Consider the following 23,263-nt stretch of genomic DNA (forward strand, 5'->3'; position numbering starts at 1 on the left):
ACCTCGACCTTTAGCCACTCGTAGACAATCCAGACGCTAAGAGATGTGGCAAAAAGGTAGCCGAAAGGCTCCGCGACCCTTCTGGGTAACCCGCCACGTAGACAATTTGCAAATACGGCCTCGTAATTAACCTATCTCGATTCTTGTGCATTGATGCAGGGCCATCAAAGACCCCAATCTTCTAGTATCAGAACGAAGGTATTATATACAACATTGAAATGGCACAAAAGCTTCCAGCTTGCGATCCCTGTCGAGCTCGCAAACTGGCCTGTGATCATTCACAACCATGCACAAGATGCTTGGAGCGGGGGTCGCGAGATGGGATGCGTGTACCACCCTAAGCCATTCAAAAGCTCAAATACAAAATCTCAAAGAGACAACCCAGTCCTTGTCAAACGAGGGTATGTTTCCACGTAATGGTAGCGACAATTGACTAATGTAATGTCCTGCCAGGTCGAGCTCTTGCTCCAATAAGGCAGTCGTGTCCAATCCAAGCAACCCTGCGGTTGCTGAATCAGTCGCACCGCAGATACGTTATCCTAATCCTGGGTACCTTGGTTCTTCCAGCCACACTGCTCTTTTCAATCATGTTAGAAAAGGAAATGGTGAGCCTTTTACCCAGGGCTCGGAAGAAGGCGGCCAGGAGATCAGTCCTCGCTTCGATGCGTCTATCGATAAGAATCTAGTAGTAGTAGGCACTCAGCTTCTGAAAGAACTCAGTTGTCTCCCGAACATCTTGACTTACTTTGACCTTGTCCAAAATTGGGTCGTTAAAGGAGCTAACATGGGCTTGGTAGAACCACTCACTCAGCCGTGCTCTCAAAACACAAGACTGGTGTTGTCAACGTTGGTCGGAAATCCCGAAATGGCTCCCAGCGTTTCCCAAAGCCTTTTTGCTCAATCTTCTCTTCCTATGTCGGCGAACGCTACAACCACGATCGAGGATTTCTGTAATGGTTTTGATAAACCAAAAGCACGATGGGAAACCATTGCTTTATTTTTCACGGCTGCCTGTCGCGCAGCGACCGATATACCTTACGTAGTAGGTGTATACGATACCCATCATGATCGGCAGAATATCCAAGCAACAGCAATGCGCTTTGCTGAGGTACCGGACCAAGGAAATTAGCATATGCAGGATAACCTACAAGATTTTGAAATCAACTTTTGGCTTAACCTCTCTGAGCATCCATTTATTCCAAGTTAATTAGATCTTTCAGGGTCGGTAATATAATTCTCTCACTTCTCCACTATAGAACGCAGTGTTTTAAATCGTAATTTTATCATCATATAGATTCTTCCATCAATATCTCCTAAGTTCTAGAGAAGGCTAGAAGCCACAGAAGTTACATGCCAGTATAATAGCTCCCAAGTGATACCGCATGATCCCTTGGGCTTTGCTTTGTCATGATACCGCCCTCGACCTAAGAATGCTATCGACGTTTAATAACTTTCCCTTAGCTATGGAGACGTCAGGCTAAGTCTTTCTGAATGTCTGTGATGGTAGACTCCAGATGATTGGCGGTACGGAAGCAGTTAAAGAATGACGTGGGCTCGATGCTCCGAGGGCAGAAATCTGCCGGAAAGGTTTCTTGGGTGGTTTTAGGTTTTCTACATGTCATCCCGGCGAGGCATGTTCCATGACCTTTTTCGTGGACTCGCCATTGTCGAGTAACAAATGCAACGCATATTCGACTGAGTTTGTCGATCTCGACATGAAACAGAACCTTTGCCAGGGGCCAGATATATTGTCGCTCTAATCGGAACTCAACATGGTGGCCACTGGGGGTTTCTGATGAAAGGTATATCTGGGTACTGAGTTGTTTGTCAGCTGATGGTAGAGCGCGCTGTTTCAGGTCCCTGATGAATGATTGGTATGATGAAATCGTGTCCATCATTATCGCTCCAAAAAGGAGCACATTTCCAGAAATTTGACTAGGTAGGTTATCAAAAGATCCGCAGCCATTGCAATTCAGGATCTGCTGTGCCAGCTCCATTGACTTGCGCTGTGCCATGGTAAACTCTGACAGGTCTTGTGTATGAGTCTTGTTGTTCATATGTTCCCTGACTAGGTCTCCGCATTGGCATTGTGGACTCGAGTCAGTATCGAGGTTCAATTGTGACCCCTTGTCCACTTCACTGATACTATCAGACACATGAGGCTCTTCGCGAGTCTGAAGTATTTGGTCCTGAGGTGAGCCATCAGAAGGATTTGCAACAGTCATCATAGTATCCAGTGCGGACCATCCAAACCAGGAAAGCTCATCTGGTGGAGTCGGAAAAGTCATTGGGGCACCCAAACTATCAAGCGTCATGGCATCGTTGAAACCACCTGGTATGTCCAGACCCTCGAACCGGGCAAGGTCATCCCGGCGGACGATAGCAGAGACCTGTGAGCATGAACTCAAGCTCAAGTCAGAGGGTGGAGTGCCTTGTCGCTTTGATGGGCGACCAATTGGTCGGCCTGGAGAGTATCGACATGACAAGCCAAATCTCTGGCAACGAGTACATGGGTTCTCACTAGAACATTTGACCTTGCGCTTCCCTATATCAGCATCGTATGATTAGCCATTAACTACTTACTGGTGGGTCGAAACGAACATGAGGATAGGCTGACATACTGCAATGATCACATGTCTTGCGTAATTCTTGAGGTGTAGCTGACACTCTGGAAGACTCCATTATTTCTCCTAGTCCGTTTTTTGAGGCACTGAAAGATGCCGCTCACTCGCAAGCGACTGCAAGACTTGACGGTGTTAAGAAGACGCCGACACTTTTGTTGTCCGAATGAGGTTCCCAAAGTCGCCGCACTTGCAGAGGGGGCGGTGATTTATCGACCAATGCGCAGGAATCATTATGTCATGGGTTCTTACAGAATTCGCAGTTTCCATTCTGGTTGGCTGTCAAGACATCGGCCGAGGCCCACAGCGCGGAGACATAACATCCCGCCCAGTCAATTTTTTCGCGAAGGTTTGGCCAGCGAATACCATGTACTTCCGACCCGAACTAGCGACTAGCGTGTTGACTCGGAGTCCTCGGAGTACCAAAATATAGGTTAACGTCGGGATAGTAATTTGAGATATTGGTGTGTACCGTAGCACCATGATGTCTTAGAAAATGATGGATCATCCCGCAAGGTCGAGTGCACTAAGAAACGAGTCAAGTATATACGTGGTCAGGAACTCAGAGCGAGCGAGAACACAAGAAAACATCCGACAATAGTTTCGTTTCTAGCTTGATTACAAGAGCATCATAATGAGTAATTACGAGGACTGTGATCACGTTACTTCCGAAACAGTGATGCCGAGAGCTGTCAAGGCGCTGCTAAATACCTTGACGGGATTTTTTTATTTGCCCTTCTCGTCAACTTCACAAACGGAACCACCCAGCAGGGGCCACCTAAAGCCTACTGAATGCAACCAAGCAGCCAATGTATATCACCTCTCAGAGCGTGGTGCATATAACAGCTGCTTTAGGGATATATGGGGTCCACGCGAAAAACTTGCGTTGGAGGCTTGGTCAAATAATAACCCCGGCGGCTGGTAGGCCTACATCACCATACCTACGAAGTTGGTGAATCATGCTGACATGTCTTCCTTTCAACCGACGGCAGTATCCCGTTGAGACTTGCCGAAAACAGTCTGGTACATGAAGATATCGTTGCTTTCATTCAAGAACAGGTATGTTTCTGCCCTTGACTGGAGATCAGCGCTATTGTTGCAGTCAGAGTGTTGGTCATAACTAACGCCGCAATATTCAGCTCAAAATCCTACCGCTCGAGCATCTTACTTACAACACTGGCCCACGGGGCTCGTTTCGCCTTCGGCGTGCTCTGGGTCATTACTTTGAGGAGGAATTTCACCCTCTTCTCCCAGTCACCCCAGATGATCTATTTGTTACTCCAGGATTAACAAGCGCCATCGACTCGGTAGTTTTTTCCATTTGCAACCCAGGAGATGGGATATTGGTCCCTGTACCGTTTTATAATGGCTTCAAGATTGATATCACACATCGCTCGGACGCACAGCTTGTGGGTGTCACCTATGACGAGCTTGAGGGTTATTCATCTCTGGATGATTTGTTCAACCAAGGAATGACAAAGAAGGCGCTGGATAATGCGCTCAAGAGGGCACGTGCTCAAGGCATCGAGCCACGAGCTGTGCTAATCTCAAAGTAAGTGTTATTCTTAGCGTCTAACTGTTTCTCTGAAAATGTTTTCTGACCGTCTTGAAGCCCACATAATCCATTGGGTAGAAGTTATGTAAGTCACAAGCTGTCGGCTCATCGACGCTACTTTCAAACCACCTGTTCAATTACTGAGATCAATTCCGCAGCCTGTGGAGACCATCAAAGAGTTCATTGGCTTTTGTAATGAGAACGACTTACATTTCATCTCTGATGAGATATATGCCAAGTCTGTCTTTGAGAATCCTGTCCTTACCAGTGACTTCGTATCGGCTCTGGCTATTGACTGGATGAAGCTTATCGCTCCTAACAGATTCCATGTTCTCTATAGTGCAAGCAAGGATTTCTGTGCTAACGGATTACGCATTGGTGTAGTGTACAGTCAGAATAAGGGCCTTTTTCGCTCTATGTCAAGCATAGGGTAAGTCATCTCCCACAGTTCAGTATCTGTCCGTTTCAGGACACTTGCCAGATGACTTACAACTATAGCGCATTTTCTTGGACTCCTCATCTTGTTCAAGATATCTGGGCTGCCATGTTGGAAAATAAGGAGTGGAGAATAGAGCTGCACAAGAAGAATACGAGCTTGATGGCGGAGAACTACGGAATTATTACTCGCTTCATGCAGAAGCGTCGAATTTTATATTATGAAATGTATGTTATATTCTCGGGAAAAAAGGCTCTCTGAGACCATCCTTCTCTGACCGGTTATACGCAGGAATGCCGGCCTATATCTTTGGACGGACTGTCGACGCTTTCTTGTCTCAGCTCTCGAACGCAACAAGATTGATTTGGATGACTTACGAGTAGGCGGGCCGAACGATGGCACATATAAGCGACGTGAGGCGCGGTTCGTTGAGATTGGCATCGAACAGGGTGTTTCAATCTCACCTGGTAGTATCTATCAGGCTCGCGAATACGGTTGGTTCCGTATCACATTTACCGCAGAAAAGCCTATGTTGGAGGAGGGCCTTCGACGTTTTGCTAAAGTGTTAGAAAATCACGAGGTTTTATGCTGGGACTAGGCTCATTAGATTCAAATTGTATATACTCACGTATTGACTTGAACTGCCAACCTAGCGTACAACCTGTTTTTAGGTAGTCATTATAGTGACGGTAGCCTTTATCGGGTCCGGTATGCCCTTCAAATCCCCTGTTACTTCAAGAGTATGTGAACCGTTTACTACGCGGGCTAAGAAAGCCTAGCACATCTGTGTACACATGGCCTTCCAATGGAGATAGATTCCATATGACCTTAAGGTTTAGGGTCTATTCAGAGACTAGTAAAAAGCCGTCCCTTACCATCGAATATTCCATAACTAAGCGCATATTAGTTGTTACCTCACTGTTGCTATTACTATGTAACTATATTTTCTTTCGGTTGCCTGCTTACCTAGCGCCTTGCTTGACTTGAGAACCGATGTAGCTAGACCTTACTCTATGGAAAATATAAATAATAGGGAAGCGCATAAGAATTTTATTGACTCTGTTACTGAACAAGAAATCTAAAATGTTCATTCTGTACTACAACATTTCTCTTCTACTTTGACGCCGTTAGATAGTTGTGGCGTCTCTGATACATTTAACCTACAGAAACAAGATACTTCCACCGAAACATCAGCACCTGCCCTAGCAAGCCGTAACGCTGGCTCTACAATAGCTGCTTCGGCATCCTTGTTCATTCGAACCAGGCATTCGTGATAACCCTGTAGTGCCCACACATTATTCGGATGGCGGCGAGCTCGGATCAAGGTATCATCAAATCCTAGATCAGCCTTATAAACAGCAGCGGCCATCTCGATATGCCCTTGCTCGAGAAGCAAAGCAGCATAGGCATGGCGCGGGGGCTGCATCCAAGGCCAAGGCTCGTTATAGGGAAGAGAGTCGTCTCGGCGAATGCACTCCCGCAAGCTCTCGAAGGCTTGGTCATATTGACCATAACGGTACTCAATCTCTCCATCCAACATTTTTGTGGCGATGGCCATAATCTGTTTGGCAGTGCTCATATAAGCTTTTCGAGTTTCAGGCACAACTGCTGCAGCCTTTCTAAAGAGCTCCCTTTGCTCTTCGGCAGCCTCAAGGTTGCTTGTGGCTGCATGAGCTACGCCTTTGGCGTAATGGTAGATGGCAATAGTGAACGGGTACAATTGACGATCCTCAGGAAAAGAGAGGTCAACGATATCTTGCCACATGCCAAACCGGATCATGACATGTGCCCGGACGCTCATGAAATGTTCTAGCCAATCGGCCATTGGGGGGGATTCGATCCGTAGTACTTCTTCAGGTAACGTTGATTCCATGCGGTTTACCGCATCAAGAGCCGTCTTTTTCTGACCTGCAAACATGGATGCGTAGATAAGTGCATGGTAGTTATGTAGGCGGTAAAATGTGTAGAAGTTCATTGCGCCCTTTTCCCGGTAGAATCTCTCATCGGCTCGTGTTGCATCTTCATTAGACGCAATCGACCGGCGCCAATCTCCAACCTGGGCATCCAAATGGGTGGGCATGTGGTGTGCGTGGCCACCGTCAGGAACCAACGGGCGTAGGTGGTCTGCGGCTATGATACCGAGCTCTGGCTGCGGTGACATCTCGATGTAGTGGATGTAAAGATGAAGAATGCCCGGATGCTTCCATGCGTCTTTGTTGGTTTTCAGCGCATCATCAAGGACTTTCTGGATTTGCCGGGTGCGTGCTTGAGGTTCTGGCTTGCCAGTATGAAGGTTCCATAGTTTCCAAGGGGTAAGTTGCATCATGGAGTCAGCGTACAAAGTAGCGATATCGTTGTCGCCCGTGTTATCCTTGTAGATGGCACCCATAGCATCGGCGTACTGATGGTTCATCAGGTTTAGTTTGTTAACATCTGACGAAGCCTCTGCATTCTCGAAACGAAACATAATGGCCTTGATCAGGGCTTGCTCCACAGGAGAGGCATGTTGTGCAAGCTCTATGCCCTTGCGGGCAGCGTGATGGCCACGCTCCACACACCGGATAAGGTCCTTGCGGTCGAAACGCTCCCACCCCTTATTATAGTTAGGGCCGAGAGAGTATGCTAGACCCCAGTATGCCATAACGCAGTTGGGGTCGTGTGCAATTGCTTGTCGAAAGCAGTAGTTACCCTCATCGTGATTAAAAATGTAAACCCAGACTAGGCCTCGATCAAACCAAGTCTGGGCTTCAGGAGAAGAGGTGGTGATCTTACGGGTGTAGACGCCGAGATCAAAGTATTTCTCGCTTGCCGCTACGGGCGCGATGTCGATCCAGGCGTTGGCGCTCATTGTGGGTGATTTTGAGAACACGATTAGAGCATTAAACCCTTGAAAATATATGCTTAGTGCAAAAAGATAATCACATTTAACTCGCTCAATATATATGATTTTGACTGGTGAGTACTCTCAGAGTAGTGGCACGTGAGGCCGGAGTCTTGCTTACGGCCTAAACCTTTTCGAGGCAAGGCTCAAGTATCACTCCGAAGAAAAAACTCCGCTCCGGTCGACTCACGTAAAGCCTCCGTTCCCCTTTGCTGGTCTTTGTCACCGTTCCGGAGCCTTTTTCGCAGGAATATGATAATTTATACGCCGAGTACACTGTTTGGCTAATAAGCCCGAGCGAAGAGACCGGCGGAATCTGCCGGTGGGGCGTTCCAGGCATCCTCAAAAGAGGAAAGCTATTAGATGTCGTGTAATTGAGGCCTATACCCACGAGCAGAAAGGGGGAGGTTGGTTCATAATGCAAGGTACAGATCTTTTGCGGTGCAAGCTAAATAGGGCCGTATGGGCAATTGTGAGAGGACTATGGTGTAATCTTTGAGCTGTGTATTAGATGTGTTGTTTACAGCTGTTCATGCAGCCAAAAAGATCAATGCTTGCATACCAGCACCTTAACCTTGTGTAGTTAAGGAGATAGTAGAGTTCAGTTGCATTGAAGACGGACTCCATCAATAAGAAGCTCACTCCTTCCCAAGATAAGCCTGTATCCAAATTGCAGTAGGGTGGGGGTCTTGGACGCCGTTGTTATCATCGGCGCTCCTGATTCACTTCGAACGCATCACGATTATCTTTCTACTGTAGGTTTCAGAAGCTAACGAAATTAAGTATCGACGTAACCCAATCATTTGGAGCATCAAAACAGACCATATGGCATAGCCGATAATCCGTACGCCACATTGACATCCATCCACCCTTGGCTTAGAAAATTGGACACAACACATGCAGTAAGTAGGGTCGAAGTATGAACTGTAGTTTATATAAATGAAAGTTTCAATAAGCTCGCGAGAAAAGCCCATAGAAGATGCGCGGGGATGTGTCCCTCGAGATTGTGGCAAACTTCAAACGCCCGTTTCACTTGCAATGGCGCTTGGGGTTCTGTGCATATTGAAACATTGCTCTGGCTGGGTCGTAGTCTTACGGAAACAAATTCTCGAATTGGGAAAACTAGATGTCAAGTGTCGATTCAGCTATCTCTATCTAAAATATTCGTTGATAGCATCATCAGTAGCTTCCATCATTCCATCCAGGAGCTGATAAATCATGGTTGAGTATCCAAGTCACAGACTAAATGATATTGCTTGCAAATTCGCTCACATTTTGCTTCAACTAGGGTGAGCGCGGCAACAACTCGGACCGGAGTAAACATCGGCATAACACGTCAGAAATCGACGGAGCTAGAGAAAGTGCCCGCGCGGGGTTGGAGCACGCTAGGGAGAGACAGCGCTAGTCGGCCACTTAGAGACCAAGACGACTTGAGTGTCTGAAGCGGGCAAAACAACGACAATCTTGGCTATCTGAGCCTATCGTAACGTACCTTATTAGCCTCCACCGCAGACGCTCAATACGTAATCATCCCAATCGTCTTGACAAACTGTCGCGTTCCATACCATATTGCGGAACCCCTCAAATGCACCGCGCCAAAAGTATTTGTATTAACTAACGTCATAATAGAAAGGTTGTGCGCAATCCCATTCACGCCCCCAATCTGTCGCCCCCCGTGTCATATATGCGGATCACGCAAGATCAATGCCTGATTCTATTGCTGGTCGGAGACCTCAGTGGTTCCTGTATAGCCTAGTGGAGTTCAGGGAGACTGTCTGTATGCGATGCGGATGCAGGAGCTTAGTGGAGCTAGGAGACAAAGGCAGACCTTATAGGATATTTGTTGGGAGCGGCGGAGAAGTATATAGGAGCAATGAGATGAAACCTTAAATACACCAGAGCGGATTCAACTCAATACGAGCGGCGTCGTCGACGCGGCAAGTGACATTATAGGCATTCAGGCCTCAAATGCCGACAAGCTAGAAGCTTCCATCAAATGGCTTGAGGAGAAGGGTGCGGGGAGCATGCAGCCTATCCGTGGTCAGGGGGTCAGTGGCGAAAACAGTTTGGGGAGGACCGAGGAAGACTTAAGCAACCAAAATCTGCCACGAAACAAGGTCTTGACTTTTTCGACTTTGGAAGCGAACACCGATGGATGGCTTTCGAAAGGATGGAGGTCTAACTAAGCTAGCCTTTAACAAGGCCACAATTGATAACATCAGCTTATGGAGTGTATACTATGAATAGAAAGCGTTTATAGTGTTTTACAACGTAACGTGTAAAGTGCGTAGGCAAGGCTACAATAAGGACCTGGTTTAGAAAACTATTGGTGTAGTAGCCTAAGAAGACCCTCGAAGGTATGTAGCGCTAACCCTAAGCGCTAACTCTAATCTCCTTAGATACTCTATCTAGTTATGCTTGTGAGTGCTCATTTTCATTTGAAAGTCAATGCTGTAACGGGTGTATCCCATGACCTTACGGTCGCTATAGTAGGCACGATCGGCTAGTAGGAGCTCTTTTCCAGGCGTAAAATTACTTCGCTGGGGAATGAAAAGGGGGCGAATGTTAATCGATGACCTTGGGTATCTAAGGGCTTCCTTGGATAAAGCCAATGAAAGTTGTAACGAACATGGATGCGTTGTTAAACTTGCACATCCCTTACCCCACATAGAAGAGAACACCAAAACCACAAGACTGCAGAACGTGGGAAAAGAAAGGTTATTTATTGGTTGCGGTGAATTAAGCAAGTGCTGACTTACATCTCGCTTAGTTATCGCTAAGCTAGAATAACGATCCTCCAACGACACGTGCTTACGCAAATCACGAATCAGATGTTATTAAACTCTTCCTTCAATCTACACCTGCCAAAAATGTACATTTGAATGCCATTATTGGTTACCTCATTATGCTGGCAAATTTGCTGGGCATGTCATGGGCTACACCACTTAAGCTATTCAATGCGCCTATTGTAGAACTTGGAATTGATTGTATAAAGAGGAAGTCGATTCCTGCTTATAGATGAGTCTTCGCACTACTCACATTATTTTCTTTATACAATCCTACCTACCTCATTGTACAAGAGGATAATCGCACAATCAATCAGTCATACAACATGCGGTTCTTTACACTAGCATTGCCTGTCACGCTCTCTTTAATTAATGGCGCCGACGCCTGGGCACAAGCTGCCGATGGAGTTTGGGTGGCGAACAATCAATGGTACACCATTGGCGGTAGTATGTTGTCCCAGATGAGGAGCTTGGTATCAATGTACTCTGAACTAAACCATCTGTAGCGAGAGTCCATGAAGCCTGTACTAGAATGAACACGCAGGATATTCTTTATGGTGCTGGTTGTGCCTACTGGACAAACGGCCAAGGAGGAATGTTTCAGTACGTATGCCCAATCCGTTTCTATCCCTTCTGCATGATCTAGGAATATTTTTGTGTTGGCGTTTACTGACTTCACCTTTTACTAGTGGAAGTTCGTTTATCCCCTACCTAACTAGTAGCTTTACATACGATACTTACAGAACCACCAGGATGTCGCTCGAACATCGAACAGACTCGAGTCGGTTGCGATTAAGGATGATTCTCCATCGGTGGATTGTTCTTATGATCGGAGGGGGCAAGTGTAATTGGGAAAGTACTAGCAGCGCACACGAAGATATAGAGGCGTTTTCTCCTACCTTTACCTGTAGGCAATTCAAGGCAATTCAAGGCAATTCAAGGAGGTCTCGTAAGCGCTGCTCAAGTAACTTCTATATTGACCCTATCCTCATTTCCCTCCATTGTCTCCAAAGACACATACCCATGTAATCCCATACCTCAGAATCGAGGTCCTCTGAACCGGTCAAGTCGATCACCACTGTCTATCAGGATATGGGTAGCTGCATCTTCAGCTAGAATCCGAATGACATTGTCCTCTTCCTCCGAAATCTCAATACCCAGCTCGGCAATCTCCGGCTTTATCTCTTCAGGTATCTGAGCCAGCCATTCCACAACGTCTTGTGTGATCCACCAGCACAGTTCGGGGCTTCTTTTCCACCAGGGCGGCCACTTTTCTTCACCTTCGATGGGATCTTCCATTCGGGAGACAGCTAGGACGACCATCAAGTCGACGTCATACTCTTGAATTTGTAGTAGGCGGTGTTGATGGGTCGCAGAGCGAGAAGAAAGCGAAGGAGCTGTCGGAATCAGAGACAGCGGAATGCAGCTGCGTCGTCGGATGATTCTTCGTCGCCATCGGAAGTGCTGTCAGAAGCAACGGAAGCTTTCTTTGTGGTTTTGCGTACGCCTTTACTCTGGATTCGTCTCGGGACGGTACGTTTCGGGTCGACATCCTCCCCACATGCTTTCTGACCCCATCGATTAGCCCGTCTAATTGATCGCTCCAGGCAATTATCTTCTGACGGGACTTCATTCTCGATGCTTGGTAGGTGTACCAATCCATTCGCCATTGGGTGAGTTCTCCCATTGTCGGTGGAGGAGACATAGCAGTTCGTTTAAGACGGCTGTTTGGGAGGTCTGGTGTCTCGTAATAGAAAAGACGTTGGGCAAAAAGCTCATCGGTCTTCCGGTCTTTTCCTATCTGCTCCTTCAGGTCATCTAGGACATTGGCCCCGGAGCGCAGGCTCGTGAGGCACTGCTTCACAACTGAGTAGTAGGCCATGATAGAAGCCTCTGGTAGAGTAAAAGGTGAGAGGGGATGATGAAAGAAGAGAGAAGTCAACAAAGATAATTGAAATTGGGACATGGCCTGTGTTGGCCAGTACAAAATGAAGACAAGCACTGTGCAACAAAGAAGTCGCGATTTGGTGACGAAGTTGTCTCCATCGTAATAACAGCGGTATATAGATTGGACTCGGTGGAATCAATTTACTTTGGACTTTACCTCCTCTGTCTGTTTCGCGCTCTACAATCCATGTATGTTCATGATCCCCGATAACTGATCAGCTACATGAACATTCTGATTGGTAGATCTGGCGTGGCATTTACACACAGACACCACAGCTACCAGACATTGGTCCTGAGGGCTTCGCACCAGGGCAAAGAAAAGGAATTTGGGAAAGTGAAATTAGTGGAGTCAATAAGTAACAGTGAATTCTGTATTTAAGATTCCACTCAAAAGCGAGGGAGTCTCAGGAATGAAAGGCAACTGTAACCCTTTAATAAGGTAGCGCGACGGCTATTATGTATTTTGCCTTTTAAATACACTGGATCAGCGAATTAACGAACAAATATTGTCCGGTCGTTTATGAAGTGGTGGTTTTTTACTTTTGTATGTAACAAAGGGATCGTACCAGAAGATGTGATGACATCTTCACGACACCGAACATGAGTACGAAGCTAGGGCCTTCACTAGCGGACAAAGAGACGATGACGCGACTCCTTGTCTTTGAATATCTTGCGCTGCTCAGCTTGACCTTTGTCTCGACTTGGTAAGATAGCAGATTTCTTTCTGGAATTAATTGTATGTGGCAATGCAAGGGCCGCGTGCGCGGCGAGGTACCGGAAGGCGAGAATGCCAATGTAAGTAAGCCTGATGCAAATAGACATTGAAAAGAGCAAATTTCTAGTTATCCAATTCCCCACTCCACCACTGCAAAAAGGTAGACTGGTGGGATCTAACCACCTACGTTGGACGAACAGGGAATCGAACCCTGGACCACTCCCAGAAGGAAGACTGTCGGAAAGACGAACTTGCTAAGGGAGTATTATACCACTAAACCATTCGCCCGATTTGGATATTGATCGGCATGCAATCGTCCTACTAAGGCTGCTGTAGAACATTTGCAGAGAGTATAATTGCAGTTGATCTGATTTTAAAGCCAATTGGGACTGTAAAGCATTCATATTTTATTTCATGACTACTTACCAAGATGAATCTAGATTTCCTGAACCAGTGGCTGCCCAACCATCAGGTGCCAGCCACTCCTCACGTACATCCCCATCCACAGACGAAGGCGATTCCCAGTCAAGACAAGTAGTATCTGGATCGTCCACGTCAACCCCACCCTTTACCGTCCGACGAATGAACCGATCCAGATGTTCATCAAGAACAATAAAGTCCGGCTCATTCAAGACATCCAGTTCTTTAGGATTCATATCCTCCAAAATCTGCCAGATCCGTCGACGATTTGTTAAGCCTGGGGGCAAATCCAGTTTCACATGACTGTAATCCCATACGCTGTGCGACCGTTTTTCACATTCTGAGTTTTCGCAGTCTGATCTTTTCTGTGGAATAGGGCCGGACAGTATTCCCCGTACCAATTTTTCCCAGTTCCATTCTCGTTGTTGATCTGCGGGGATATCAGGAAACTGTTCAATTTGTTCCACATCGATATCCCACAGGAACGGAATATTGACCAGGATCTTTTTCCAAAATGGTTGAGGCAGTGTATATGGTGTAGGTGGCCCGTATGAACTCCATTTTCCAGATACAATTTGACTGACAATCTCATCTGCCAGTTCCTCTCGTGGCTTGCTCGACTCAGTATGAGATTCAATGATTTCTGAAGTCAGGTTCTCCAGTAGACGGCCTGTGAGGTTAGGGATATAGAGAGGATCATAGTCCCATTGATGGATATTAGCTGAAGGAACAAACAATGGCTGCAAATACTTACCCATTCAATTCTGTGCGAGTAGCCCATATAGTATGCAGTTTCTTTAGTCCAGATATATGTTCCTCTCTCAGTCTTGACAGGTATATGGGGAGCATAATCACCGCCGGTACCACCTGGACCCTTGGAATAACGTCCGTTTAGGGTAATCCAGATGTCAGCAAAGGACTTGACAGGGTAGGATTTTGTTCGTTGAATGAACTGCCGAGCGACTGATGCACAAGCCCTGTGAAAGCCAAGATAAATATGACCACTTTCGACGTACGCCAAGTCCCGATTGCCGTGGGCTGAATGCGGAAACACGGTTTTTCCACTAGGAAGTAATGCCAAGTGGCCCCAACCGAACTCGTAGTCAGTATGGCCGGTAGCTTCATGCCAGTTGAATAATTCATCTGGATGAGTGGAAGACTCGACAGGCTCGCCCAAACACTCGGGTCCTTCGATCGCAAAGGCGTTATGCACCCATGCGCCTCTGTCCCAAATATTCGGCTCTAGGTCCAAAGACCCTTCATTAAGTATTAGCGTACCACAAAGGGCGCAGAAAGGATGTGGCCATTCTCCCATGTTGAGAAGTACGTAGTAGGATGAGAGAATGAATGAGTGAAGTGAGAAGGCTACTCTTGAGGATGTTTGTGAAGAGCCCCGCATCAAGCGATCATCGTACCTTTTTTTCAGCCCAATGATATATATTCTGTGATCGGTTATGTCAGCCAGACACAAACCAACTTTAAACGACGGATGGTCGTACGTTTGGCTGAATTTTGCTGGTTCTAAAACCGGAGGGACATTTGTTTTTAAAGTAAGTTAATTCTAAATGCCTAGAACCAGGTAACGTTTACAATATGGTAATCAGGTACCTGTGATTCTCAGTCGAGCTGGAATAAGCTGGAAGGGTGGAAACTACCCTAAAGCCATCACCATCCCGTTCCGTGACATTACGCTCTGGCGTTAACAATGAGTTTTTACCGTGATTTTAACCGATTTGCTGTCTTTCAAAATACCCAAATGATCTAAACCACGAGTTCAACTTGCATAAATTGCCTAGATTACTTCAACTGTTATCCAGATTCACAATGCTGGAAGTCCTCGACCCTTTTTTCGTTAAGAAGGTACTCCTTCCCAGCCTGGCGTAGTGTAGCCTTTGATAATCGGGTGAATGTTCCTCCTCACGCTCTTATTGGCTGGTTCTATCAGTCCGTGCATGACGTGAGTGGGCGACAAGTCAACGCGCTCATACCGACGAACAATGAACCGTGAATTTTGCTCCTTAACACCAGCACGTTAATTGTAGATACAACGTCGTCTCATCCACAACCACCCTCCATGGAAGCGCATGCATCTCAAAAACCTAACCTAGCCATGTCATCAGGGTAGTTGTCAGCAGTGGAAAGCTTGAGACACATCACGAGACGTTACAGTCAACAATATGATCTCAGCAGCGGCTTTAAAAACTGAGACTGGGGCAATTATGAGACCCAATTTGACACTGGTCCACACCGCCACGAAGATCTTCAGGAATAATGAGACAAAGTTACAAAGACATCGTTACCTTTGTGGGAGGATTTTATCCACCAGGGTATTGGTCCCTGCAGGATCTTAAGGGGTTTTGCATCAGGCTACGCTGGGGCCCCACACCGTATTTAAAATTAGAGTTAATCTCCCGTCGAGCGTTAGCAAGCTACTAACCTCGTTCAGTATATGATTCACCGCACCAGGCAAGGGTGCCTTGACAATTAATGTTCTAGAGCGAGAGTGGATTGATGTTCCTGACACCACGGAGAACTTGCTGTTTATTCAATGGGGACAATGCACTTAAAATGTATGCTTAAATGTCAGCTACTGTAATCTACGGTACAAGAAGATTGCCCATCTGTCAATAATATGCTGGACACTTAACGTGCGTTTGTGATACTGTAACATTTCTCTTACCCGATTAATTACAATTTTGCACTGCCTCGTTTCAACCTGAAATCGTATTTCACATCCATTTTTAGACTAGGGATCACCGCCACTCGCTTCTACCCGTCATGCTAAAAAGACCTCATTTCATTGACCAATAAATCTCCCATTCGTATATCCTTAAGCGAAGAGCTTGGCATTTGACCTCCTCCTTTTCTCATCTTCATGTTCAGGAGATATATAGACAAGAAACAACTTGGCATTTGCCCAGTCTTCCACTTGGTGCTTGGCTCTATTTTGCTGCTTATCATTTGTCGACAAGATGAAACCGTCCATACTCAATTTATTCGCCGTGACTTCAGCCTTGGCGGGCCTTGGTAGCGCTGTCGATGTGAAATGGGATGATGAGAGTAAGTCTGTCGGTCCTTCCAGTGCTTCACAACTCACCATATCTAGAGTCGATCAAACAAGCTGCGAGTACTGTCGCCCATGGCTTGGTTAAATACTATACTGGCAATAATACCGGCGACGTACCAGGAAATTTACCAGATCCTTATTACTGGTGGATAGCAGGAGGCATGTTCGGCACATTGATCGACTACTGGTGGCTCACCGGCGATGAAACTTACAACGATATCACCAAACAAGCTATGATACATCAAGTCGGTACTGAGAATGACTACATGCCCGATAACCAGACTATGACAGAAGGAAACGACGATCAAGGCTTTTGGGCCGTCGCCGCTATGTCAGCTGCTGAGCACAAGTTTCCTGACCCTCCAGAGGATAAGCCACAGTGGCTTGCACTGGTTCAGGCTGTTTTCAATGAATACGTCAGCCGTTGGGACACAGAGCATTGCGGCGGCGGTCTTCGTTGGCAAATCTTTACCTGGAATGTAGGATACGACTACAAGAATTCGATTTCCAACGGCTGCTTCTTCAATATCGCTGCGCGCCTCGCCCGCTATACCGGAAACAGCACCTATGCAGACTGGGCCGAGAAGGTCTATGACTGGGAGAAAAAGATGGGACTCATCACTAAGGACTACCAGATTCTGGATGGACTTCATTTCGCCGGCAAGTGCCCAAGTTCTATGGACACCAATCAATGGTCCTACAACACCGGCATTTATCTCTATGGAGCTGCAGCCATGTACAATTTGACCGGGAAGGCCAAATGGAAAACTGCCGTCGACGGGGTACTGAATGATATTGAGGTCAAGTTTACGAAGAACGGTGTTCTTTACGAACAATTCTGCGAGGAACACAAGCTGTGCAACTTGGATCAACAGACCTTCAAAGGATATCTAACCCGTTGGATGGCCACGACTTCACTGATAGCACCGCATACGGCTGATACCATCATGAAGATCCTGAGAGCATCTGCCCAAAAGGCTGCTGCTGTGTGCACAGGATCGCCCGCCGAGGGTTTCAAAGGTGTGGCTGGTACGGCTTGCGGCTTTACATGGTTGTCCGACAAGTTCGATGGAATCGTTGGTGTTGGGCCGCAGATGAGTGCATTGCAGGCTATCCAGTACACCCTCGTCCCGAAAGCGAAACCGCCTGTAACGACAAAAACTGGCGGAACGTCAAAAGGAAATCCGAATGCAGGCAACACCGGCCTGGATGTCAGCAATGATAAACCTGAATACAAGACGATTACAGCGACGGATAAGATACTAGCTGTGGTCATAACAGGCCTAATGGCAGCGGGTATTGTGGGAGGCGTTGCATTTACTGTAATTTAGACTGAACCCTAAATTGGTCTTTTCTTGTATATAATTAATATTAGACTTCTGCTTCATGGCGCAATAAAGGACAGTATATAGGTATTGCATTTACTGGGATGATAATTCATACAGTTAAACCAGCTCTTTTAGCTTGAGATTCAATTGAAGATTCAAGATCAATCAATTTTGCATACCAAATGGAAAGTCCTGCTCATAGTTCAATGAGCGAACAGAGGGAATATTAAGACTACTCATGTTTATCTAGGCTTGTAATTATATCCAAACAGACTTTCTTGCTTAAGATAATGAAGCAAAGGCGTATTCAATTAACTATGCACTTTATCTCAACTAATACAACATTACATAAGAGAATATCATCTACTCAGCAGCTAGAGGAACTTGAATAGGCGGAGCGGACAATCCAGCAGCACCAACAGGAGGGCAGGTATGCAAGGTGTAACACTCCTGTGTTTTGCCAATAACACATCGCTTGCCGTCAAAGATAGTACCTTCACCACACCCAGGCGGCTTGGGGGAGACGCAAAGACCATTGCTGGGAGTAAGACCTTGAGGGCACTCGGGAGGGTCAGGAGACACACACTTGCCGCCCTTGCGAATCGTTCCGTTCTGGCACTGAGGCGGCTTCAGCGACACACAAATATCGCCTCGAAGCTCAGTACCCACAGGACAATCAGGCTTGGTGTCGGAGTCGCAGGTCTCAGTCTCGGGATTATAGGTCATTCCGGGGGAACAACCTGGGTTCTTCTCTGATGCGCACTTGCTTCCATTCCAGCTTGTGCCAGGCTCGCAGCGAGGGGGGGACTTGGAAACGCAGCTGGTGCCGTCGAAGACGAGACCTGGACGGCATGAAGGATCCTTCTTGTCAACACAGGCACGTCCATTGAATATTCGACCATTGGTGCAGTCAGGACGCTTCTTAGACACACAATTGGTGCCGTCAAAATGCATGCCCTTGGGACAGTCTGGAGAATCCTTCTCAGAAACACAACTAGAGCCGTTGAAGATATACCCAGGCTTGCATTCAGGACGAGTGGTAGAAACACAACTCTTGCCGTTGAAGGAGCTTCCGGCCGGGCAATCAGGGGTCACTGGAGAGGTACAGTCGTTACCGTGTCGGTTGGTACCATCCTCACAGTAAGGAAGATCAGGGTATTTGCAGTATCTACCAACAAGTGTTGACTTCTCGGGACATTCAGGGCGCTGCTCATGGGTGCAGTGATCTCCAGTCAGGATCTGGCCAGGCTCACAGGTCGGATCATGGCTCGAGATACATTTCTTGCCACTGAGGGATGAGCCTGGAGGACAAGTCGCACGCTTTTCGATGACGCATTTCTCCCCGTCGAAGACAGCACCGCCTTGGCAACTGGGATCCTCAGAGATAAGGCACTTTCCATTAGTGTATGTCCCGGATCGGCACTCCGGTACTGATTGAACGATGCAAACCTTGCCGTTGAACTTTCCTCCAGTAGGGCAACTAGGCTCCGTCAAAAGAGTAATCCAGCATCGTCCGTTATCGTAGTGGGATCCTGGAGGGCACTCATCCTCATTCTCAGCTGTCATGTAACACTTCTCTCCGTTGAACTGGAAGTTCTTGTGACAACAGGCAGAGTTGCCAGTAGAGTCATCGGTAGAGAAAAATGTGCCAACCTCGCAAGTTGCCTTGCTCTCAGAAGAACACACTCTCCCATTCAAGTCAAAGCCGGGTGGGCAGGACGGTTTGTCTTCGCAGACCTTGCCATTGAAGAAGCCGGGCTTACAAGAAGGGGGTTTTTCTGATACACAAGTAGAACCATTAAAGTACGAGCCAACAGGGCAGTTTGGCTTGGCCTCATGAGTACAGACATTGTTGTCCATGGTGTAGCCGGGAGGGCAAGACGGAGGAGATTTGCCAATGCAGTTGCCGTCTGAGAGTTTTGTGTTGGGAGGGCATGACGGAGGCTTAGAACCGACACAACTCCCATCTTCGAACTTCAAAGGCGAGGTACATCCGGGTGGGGTACTTGAAGTGCAAAGCCGGTTCTTGAGAGTAAATCCAGGAGGGCATCCGGGATCAGTGAGGGAAATGCAAACACCCTGGTCATACCTGAAGCCAGGATTACATCCAGGTCCAGTCTCAGACTCACAGGCATCGCCATTGAACCAGCTCCCAGGAGGACAACTGGGCCCAGGACCAATGCAGTTTCGGCCGTTGTAGACAAAACCTTCTTCGCACTGGGGTGGGTCCTTGCTGATGCAGTTGTTGCCATCGAGGTAGGTACCCTCAGGGCACACTGAAGATTGAGGAAAAACACAGCCGGTGCCGTCGTTGACTGTTCCAATAGGACAACAGCGATGGTTACCGGCGGAGTCTTTGGCAGGGACAATCTCACTCAGCTCGATAGACCTGTGTGGACGAGTGGTTGGAATATCGAGACCCTTGCCAGTACCATTGTTGCTACGCAGGGAAGGGAGGCCGGGCTGCTGAAGGATAAGCTGAGCATCGAATGGAATATCCTTTGCTGCACTGCTCGATGCGAGAGCTGACAGCGTCAGTACAACCTTCCAATGTTGATGCATGTTGGGAATAAACAAGAGGTGTGGGAGATGAGAAGAAGGTATTGAGAGTGATGGTTGTCTACCTGGATTGTGCAATAGATACTCAGTCGTGATATATATCTCTATTTCCCTTGTTATCATAAGTCTTACCAGCGTCATGAAAGCAAACCTTTTACCTCGCCAAGGCCAATAGACCCTCGGCAATGCAATGTCTCAGCTCAGCCACTGCGTCACTGTTGATCAATGATAGTTCACCTTGCTATCAGCTATAGATTCAAGTCAACAACCCCCACTCCTCGAACCGAGCACACTTTTCATCGAGATCCGAAGGCTGTGAGCCGAGTAAAAATTGCCAATTCCTGCGGGGAAGCGGCCGCTGTAGTTTCATTAGCTTCTTCGACCCGGCCTCGTTTCTGAACCTTTTCCCCCCTCGAATTGACCTATCACTTTTACCTCCATAGTACCGGTTCTTGGGTCAGCACAAACATGATTGATTGGACGATATCCCTCAATTGACTCTCCCAGTACAAGGACCTGGAAGAAGGGAGACTGAAATGTTTGCAGACAGTCTCACCTTGTTGTTCTTGGCTTTACCTGGGTGAGACTAGTGTCAGCCATCTCGACAGTTCTCTTCCTGTTCAGGTATCTATCGAGTCTTTTCTGTCAAGATCTACATTCGCATTCACATGCCTCCTGGCTTCAGCTGGTGTGCTCTAACGATCACTAGCCGTTCCAATAACTATTTCAGCTTGCGACTTGAAATGATCGTCGTCCAATTCGATGATCTCTACTGAAGAGAGTACTGGATAGGGCGATCAATCCGAGACATGCTAAACTTAAAGTGGAAAACGCCGGCGTTTCCGTGCCGTCCCGTTCCCTAGCCACTCCCATCGAGGCTTACTTGCATTAGTTTATTCACTTGTTGCTTTGACATCTTCAGGTACGCCACGGATGCACATCTGCCTCTGAAATGGACTCCCTGTAGATCTGATTTCCGGGAGTCGGGCTTCCGAGGGTCTGATCTCCAGTATCTGACTGTAGCATTGTGTGATCAGCCAAACCTATAGTTTAAGTATCTCCAATAGACTTATCGAACGCGAGTAAAAGCCAACGCACTATTGAACCCATTAATTACTGAGGGTCTCAACTGAGCCAATAGTTTAATATGCTGCAGCCAGCTGAATCCCATTGCATATGTTAGGTTTCGGGCCTCAAAGTAATTTTTATTCCAGATTGTTGAGTCAACAGCCTCTATAGGTACTTAGCAAAACAACAGATCCAGGATCGCCGATTTCTGAACCTCATCCAAAGCGCTTTGAATTTTGTTCCCCATTGTTTTTGACATATGAGAGATTGAACTAAACCAATGCACAGCTCCGGAACAATCAGCCGAACCCCATTGCCTACATCTCGTCATACCTTTGGACTCAAAGTAATCCCTTTCCCTCCTAGGCGCTGCTGTGAAGGCGAGCTTACATTGGTTGATCTATGCTAGTCAGCCAAGACGTTCAGCAAGCCACGTTCAACCCTCACATTCCAACTCCAGTCTTTTGAATACGTGCTACGTCAAGGCGGTAAGACAACATGATGCCATGTCTCAGAAAGATAGGCGATTGGGCCTCAGCGTAGACTGTGGCATTCGATCAGGGAAAATCAGCTGCAACTCAAGATTCCGGTGTTAACTCTTCTGTGGTTCAGAAACGCTGTAACAAGTATAAAGGCCAGGCTGGAAAACGCTAGAATCCAGACTTCCATTCTCGTCTTACAATCAGCTTCAACTTCTATCACTCTGCAACTACCATTACAATTCTTTGCTTAAATCGGTGTAATACCTACATTTACAATGGTTTACTTCGCATTTCTCAAATATGTACGTCACGCTCCCGACTGCTCTTTTCAAGTCAGAAAACTCCCATACCTAACCCAAGTCATAGCTACCCTCGGAGCCCCACTGGCGGTACATCCTCGCCGCACCTGACGCCGAAACCATTGATGAGTGGTGGCGTGAGGCATCCGCCAACAAAGACAACGATGTCAAGCGTCTGTCACCCGACTTCTACTCATGGAACAACACAGGCAAAAACGCATGGGACCTTGCTCCTGAATTCAAGGATAGGATTATCTATTCGCTCCTAAGCGACACTGGCCACAGGAACATTCCCACTTTTCACCAACCTAAGCGAGCTGATGTCACCAGCGGCCAATCGTATGTTTCATAATCATGCACTTAGATCTATCATTTACTAATACAATAAATTCTAGTTTCTACATCCGCTCCAAGTCCAACCCAGAGCTTTACTGGCTCGCCAAGAACGATCAGATCTGGGCCACCACCCAGGGTCGCACTCGTTTCGTCTTCCGCATTGACGGAGATCATGACGACAAGAAGACTGTTCTCATTGGAAGTGACCAAATTTCCATTGCTCCAGTGGGTGGTGAGAGCAGCCAAAAGTATGTTTCTGTGAGTGATAACAGCGAGATTGTCCTTAGTGGCCACAGCTGCCGTATGTACTTCCGTGACCTCAAGACGAACTTTCTCGCTCAAGGAGAGACCGGAAGCTCTGGTAGTGCTTTGGTCACGAAGGTTGAAGGCCACGGCGAAGAGTGGGAGCTTATTCAGTAGATGGGGGGTTAAGCTTGTTAGTCTAAACCGACTATAAGTCGAACAATAAACGGAATTGTGACCCCGGGTATTCCAAATTTCTATCAGTAGCTTATTCTCAGTATGGTGAATCAGTGGCTGTGAAAGCAAACAACAGAATCTAAACTGAAAGCAAGAGAGGTAATTGATCTGTTATTAACCCAGGCTCTGGTAAACTCTGTATTCGATTATGATCCCCTGTACTGCTGAGGTGTCCAGAGTATCCTCTGAGCGCCTTGTGCAACCCAGCTTCCAAGAACAGCCAGTCCACCTGTTAATTGTTGGTCCGGCGGTTCATTAAGTAGGCTGATAGGGATACGATGAG

General features: G+C 47.0%; 10 protein-coding genes and 1 non-coding gene across 11 annotated transcripts; 5 read left to right on the plus strand and 6 right to left on the minus strand.

Annotated features, from left to right (window-relative positions):
* Nucleotides 1–286: 286 nt before the first annotated feature.
* On the plus strand, nucleotides 287–1,129 carry B0J16DRAFT_404785 (uncharacterized protein; the record flags this gene model as incomplete). Its single annotated transcript, XM_046132831.1, has 2 exons — nucleotides 287–401; nucleotides 480–1,129. 2 exons carry the CDS (start codon nucleotides 287–289, stop codon nucleotides 1,127–1,129), a joined length of 765 nt encoding a protein of 254 aa, XP_045979274.1.
* A 123-nt stretch (nucleotides 1,130–1,252) lies between these two features.
* On the minus strand, nucleotides 1,253–2,753 carry B0J16DRAFT_186080 (uncharacterized protein). Its single transcript, XM_046122713.1, has 2 exons — nucleotides 2,622–2,753; nucleotides 1,253–2,545 (listed from the first exon to the last, which is right to left on the minus strand). Exons 1-2 carry the CDS (start codon nucleotides 2,680–2,682, stop codon nucleotides 1,473–1,475), a joined length of 1,134 nt encoding a protein of 377 aa, XP_045979275.1. The 5' UTR covers nucleotides 2,683–2,753; the 3' UTR covers nucleotides 1,253–1,472.
* A 103-nt stretch (nucleotides 2,754–2,856) lies between these two features.
* Nucleotides 2,857–5,210, plus strand: B0J16DRAFT_364913 (1-aminocyclopropane-1-carboxylate synthase; the record flags this gene model as incomplete). Its single annotated transcript, XM_046129969.1, has 8 exons — nucleotides 2,857–2,990; nucleotides 3,393–3,542; nucleotides 3,614–3,680; nucleotides 3,761–4,173; nucleotides 4,234–4,261; nucleotides 4,335–4,606; nucleotides 4,675–4,839; nucleotides 4,904–5,210. The coding sequence occupies 8 exons, from the start codon at nucleotides 2,857–2,859 to the stop codon at nucleotides 5,208–5,210; spliced, it is 1,536 nt and encodes a 511-aa protein (XP_045979276.1).
* A 489-nt stretch (nucleotides 5,211–5,699) lies between these two features.
* Nucleotides 5,700–7,460, minus strand: B0J16DRAFT_364914 (uncharacterized protein; the record flags this gene model as incomplete). The annotated part of the gene is made up of 1 exon (XM_046129970.1): nucleotides 5,700–7,460. The coding sequence occupies one exon, from the start codon at nucleotides 7,458–7,460 to the stop codon at nucleotides 5,700–5,702; it is 1,761 nt and encodes a 586-aa protein (XP_045979277.1).
* A 2,900-nt stretch (nucleotides 7,461–10,360) lies between these two features.
* On the plus strand, nucleotides 10,361–11,054 carry B0J16DRAFT_349350 (uncharacterized protein). Its single transcript, XM_046128892.1, has 2 exons — nucleotides 10,361–10,726; nucleotides 10,786–11,054. Exons 1-2 carry the CDS (start codon nucleotides 10,606–10,608, stop codon nucleotides 10,923–10,925), a joined length of 261 nt encoding a protein of 86 aa, XP_045979278.1. The 5' UTR covers nucleotides 10,361–10,605; the 3' UTR covers nucleotides 10,926–11,054.
* A 263-nt stretch (nucleotides 11,055–11,317) lies between these two features.
* B0J16DRAFT_388769 (uncharacterized protein) lies at nucleotides 11,318–12,161 on the minus strand (the record flags this gene model as incomplete). The annotated part of the gene is made up of 2 exons (XM_046131771.1): nucleotides 11,318–11,723; nucleotides 11,785–12,161. The coding sequence occupies 2 exons, from the start codon at nucleotides 12,159–12,161 to the stop codon at nucleotides 11,318–11,320; spliced, it is 783 nt and encodes a 260-aa protein (XP_045979279.1).
* Nucleotides 12,162–13,130: 969 nt separating this feature from the next.
* Nucleotides 13,131–13,229, minus strand: B0J16DRAFT_t296. Its single transcript has one exon. It is a non-coding gene; the product is annotated as a tRNA-Ala (tRNA).
* A 96-nt stretch (nucleotides 13,230–13,325) lies between these two features.
* Nucleotides 13,326–14,856, minus strand: B0J16DRAFT_349355 (uncharacterized protein). Its single transcript, XM_046128893.1, has 2 exons — nucleotides 14,121–14,856; nucleotides 13,326–14,070 (listed from the first exon to the last, which is right to left on the minus strand). The coding sequence occupies exons 1-2, from the start codon at nucleotides 14,758–14,760 to the stop codon at nucleotides 13,364–13,366; spliced, it is 1,347 nt and encodes a 448-aa protein (XP_045979280.1). The 5' UTR covers nucleotides 14,761–14,856; the 3' UTR covers nucleotides 13,326–13,363.
* Nucleotides 14,857–16,203: 1,347 nt separating this feature from the next.
* Nucleotides 16,204–17,897, plus strand: B0J16DRAFT_375686 (glycoside hydrolase). The gene is made up of 2 exons (XM_046130713.1): nucleotides 16,204–16,421; nucleotides 16,468–17,897. The coding sequence occupies exons 1-2, from the start codon at nucleotides 16,334–16,336 to the stop codon at nucleotides 17,757–17,759; spliced, it is 1,380 nt and encodes a 459-aa protein (XP_045979281.1). The 5' UTR covers nucleotides 16,204–16,333; the 3' UTR covers nucleotides 17,760–17,897.
* Nucleotides 17,898–18,119: 222 nt separating this feature from the next.
* Nucleotides 18,120–20,334, minus strand: B0J16DRAFT_404809 (uncharacterized protein; the record flags this gene model as incomplete). The annotated part of the gene is made up of 1 exon (XM_046132832.1): nucleotides 18,120–20,334. The coding sequence occupies exon 1, from the start codon at nucleotides 20,316–20,318 to the stop codon at nucleotides 18,120–18,122; it is 2,199 nt and encodes a 732-aa protein (XP_045979282.1). The 5' UTR covers nucleotides 20,319–20,334.
* A 1,806-nt stretch (nucleotides 20,335–22,140) lies between these two features.
* Nucleotides 22,141–22,988, plus strand: B0J16DRAFT_375687 (uncharacterized protein; the record flags this gene model as incomplete). Its single annotated transcript, XM_046130714.1, has 3 exons — nucleotides 22,141–22,167; nucleotides 22,232–22,503; nucleotides 22,560–22,988. 3 exons carry the CDS (start codon nucleotides 22,141–22,143, stop codon nucleotides 22,918–22,920), a joined length of 660 nt encoding a protein of 219 aa, XP_045979283.1. The 3' UTR covers nucleotides 22,921–22,988.
* Nucleotides 22,989–23,263: the final 275 nt, after the last annotated feature.

This window comes from Fusarium flagelliforme (genome assembly GCF_020744385.1).
Source record: "Fusarium flagelliforme strain FIESC 12 MPI-CAGE-AA-0113 chromosome Unknown B0J16scaffold_7, whole genome shotgun sequence".
In the NCBI taxonomy this organism is placed as follows: Eukaryota; Fungi; Ascomycota; class Sordariomycetes; order Hypocreales; family Nectriaceae; genus Fusarium; species Fusarium flagelliforme.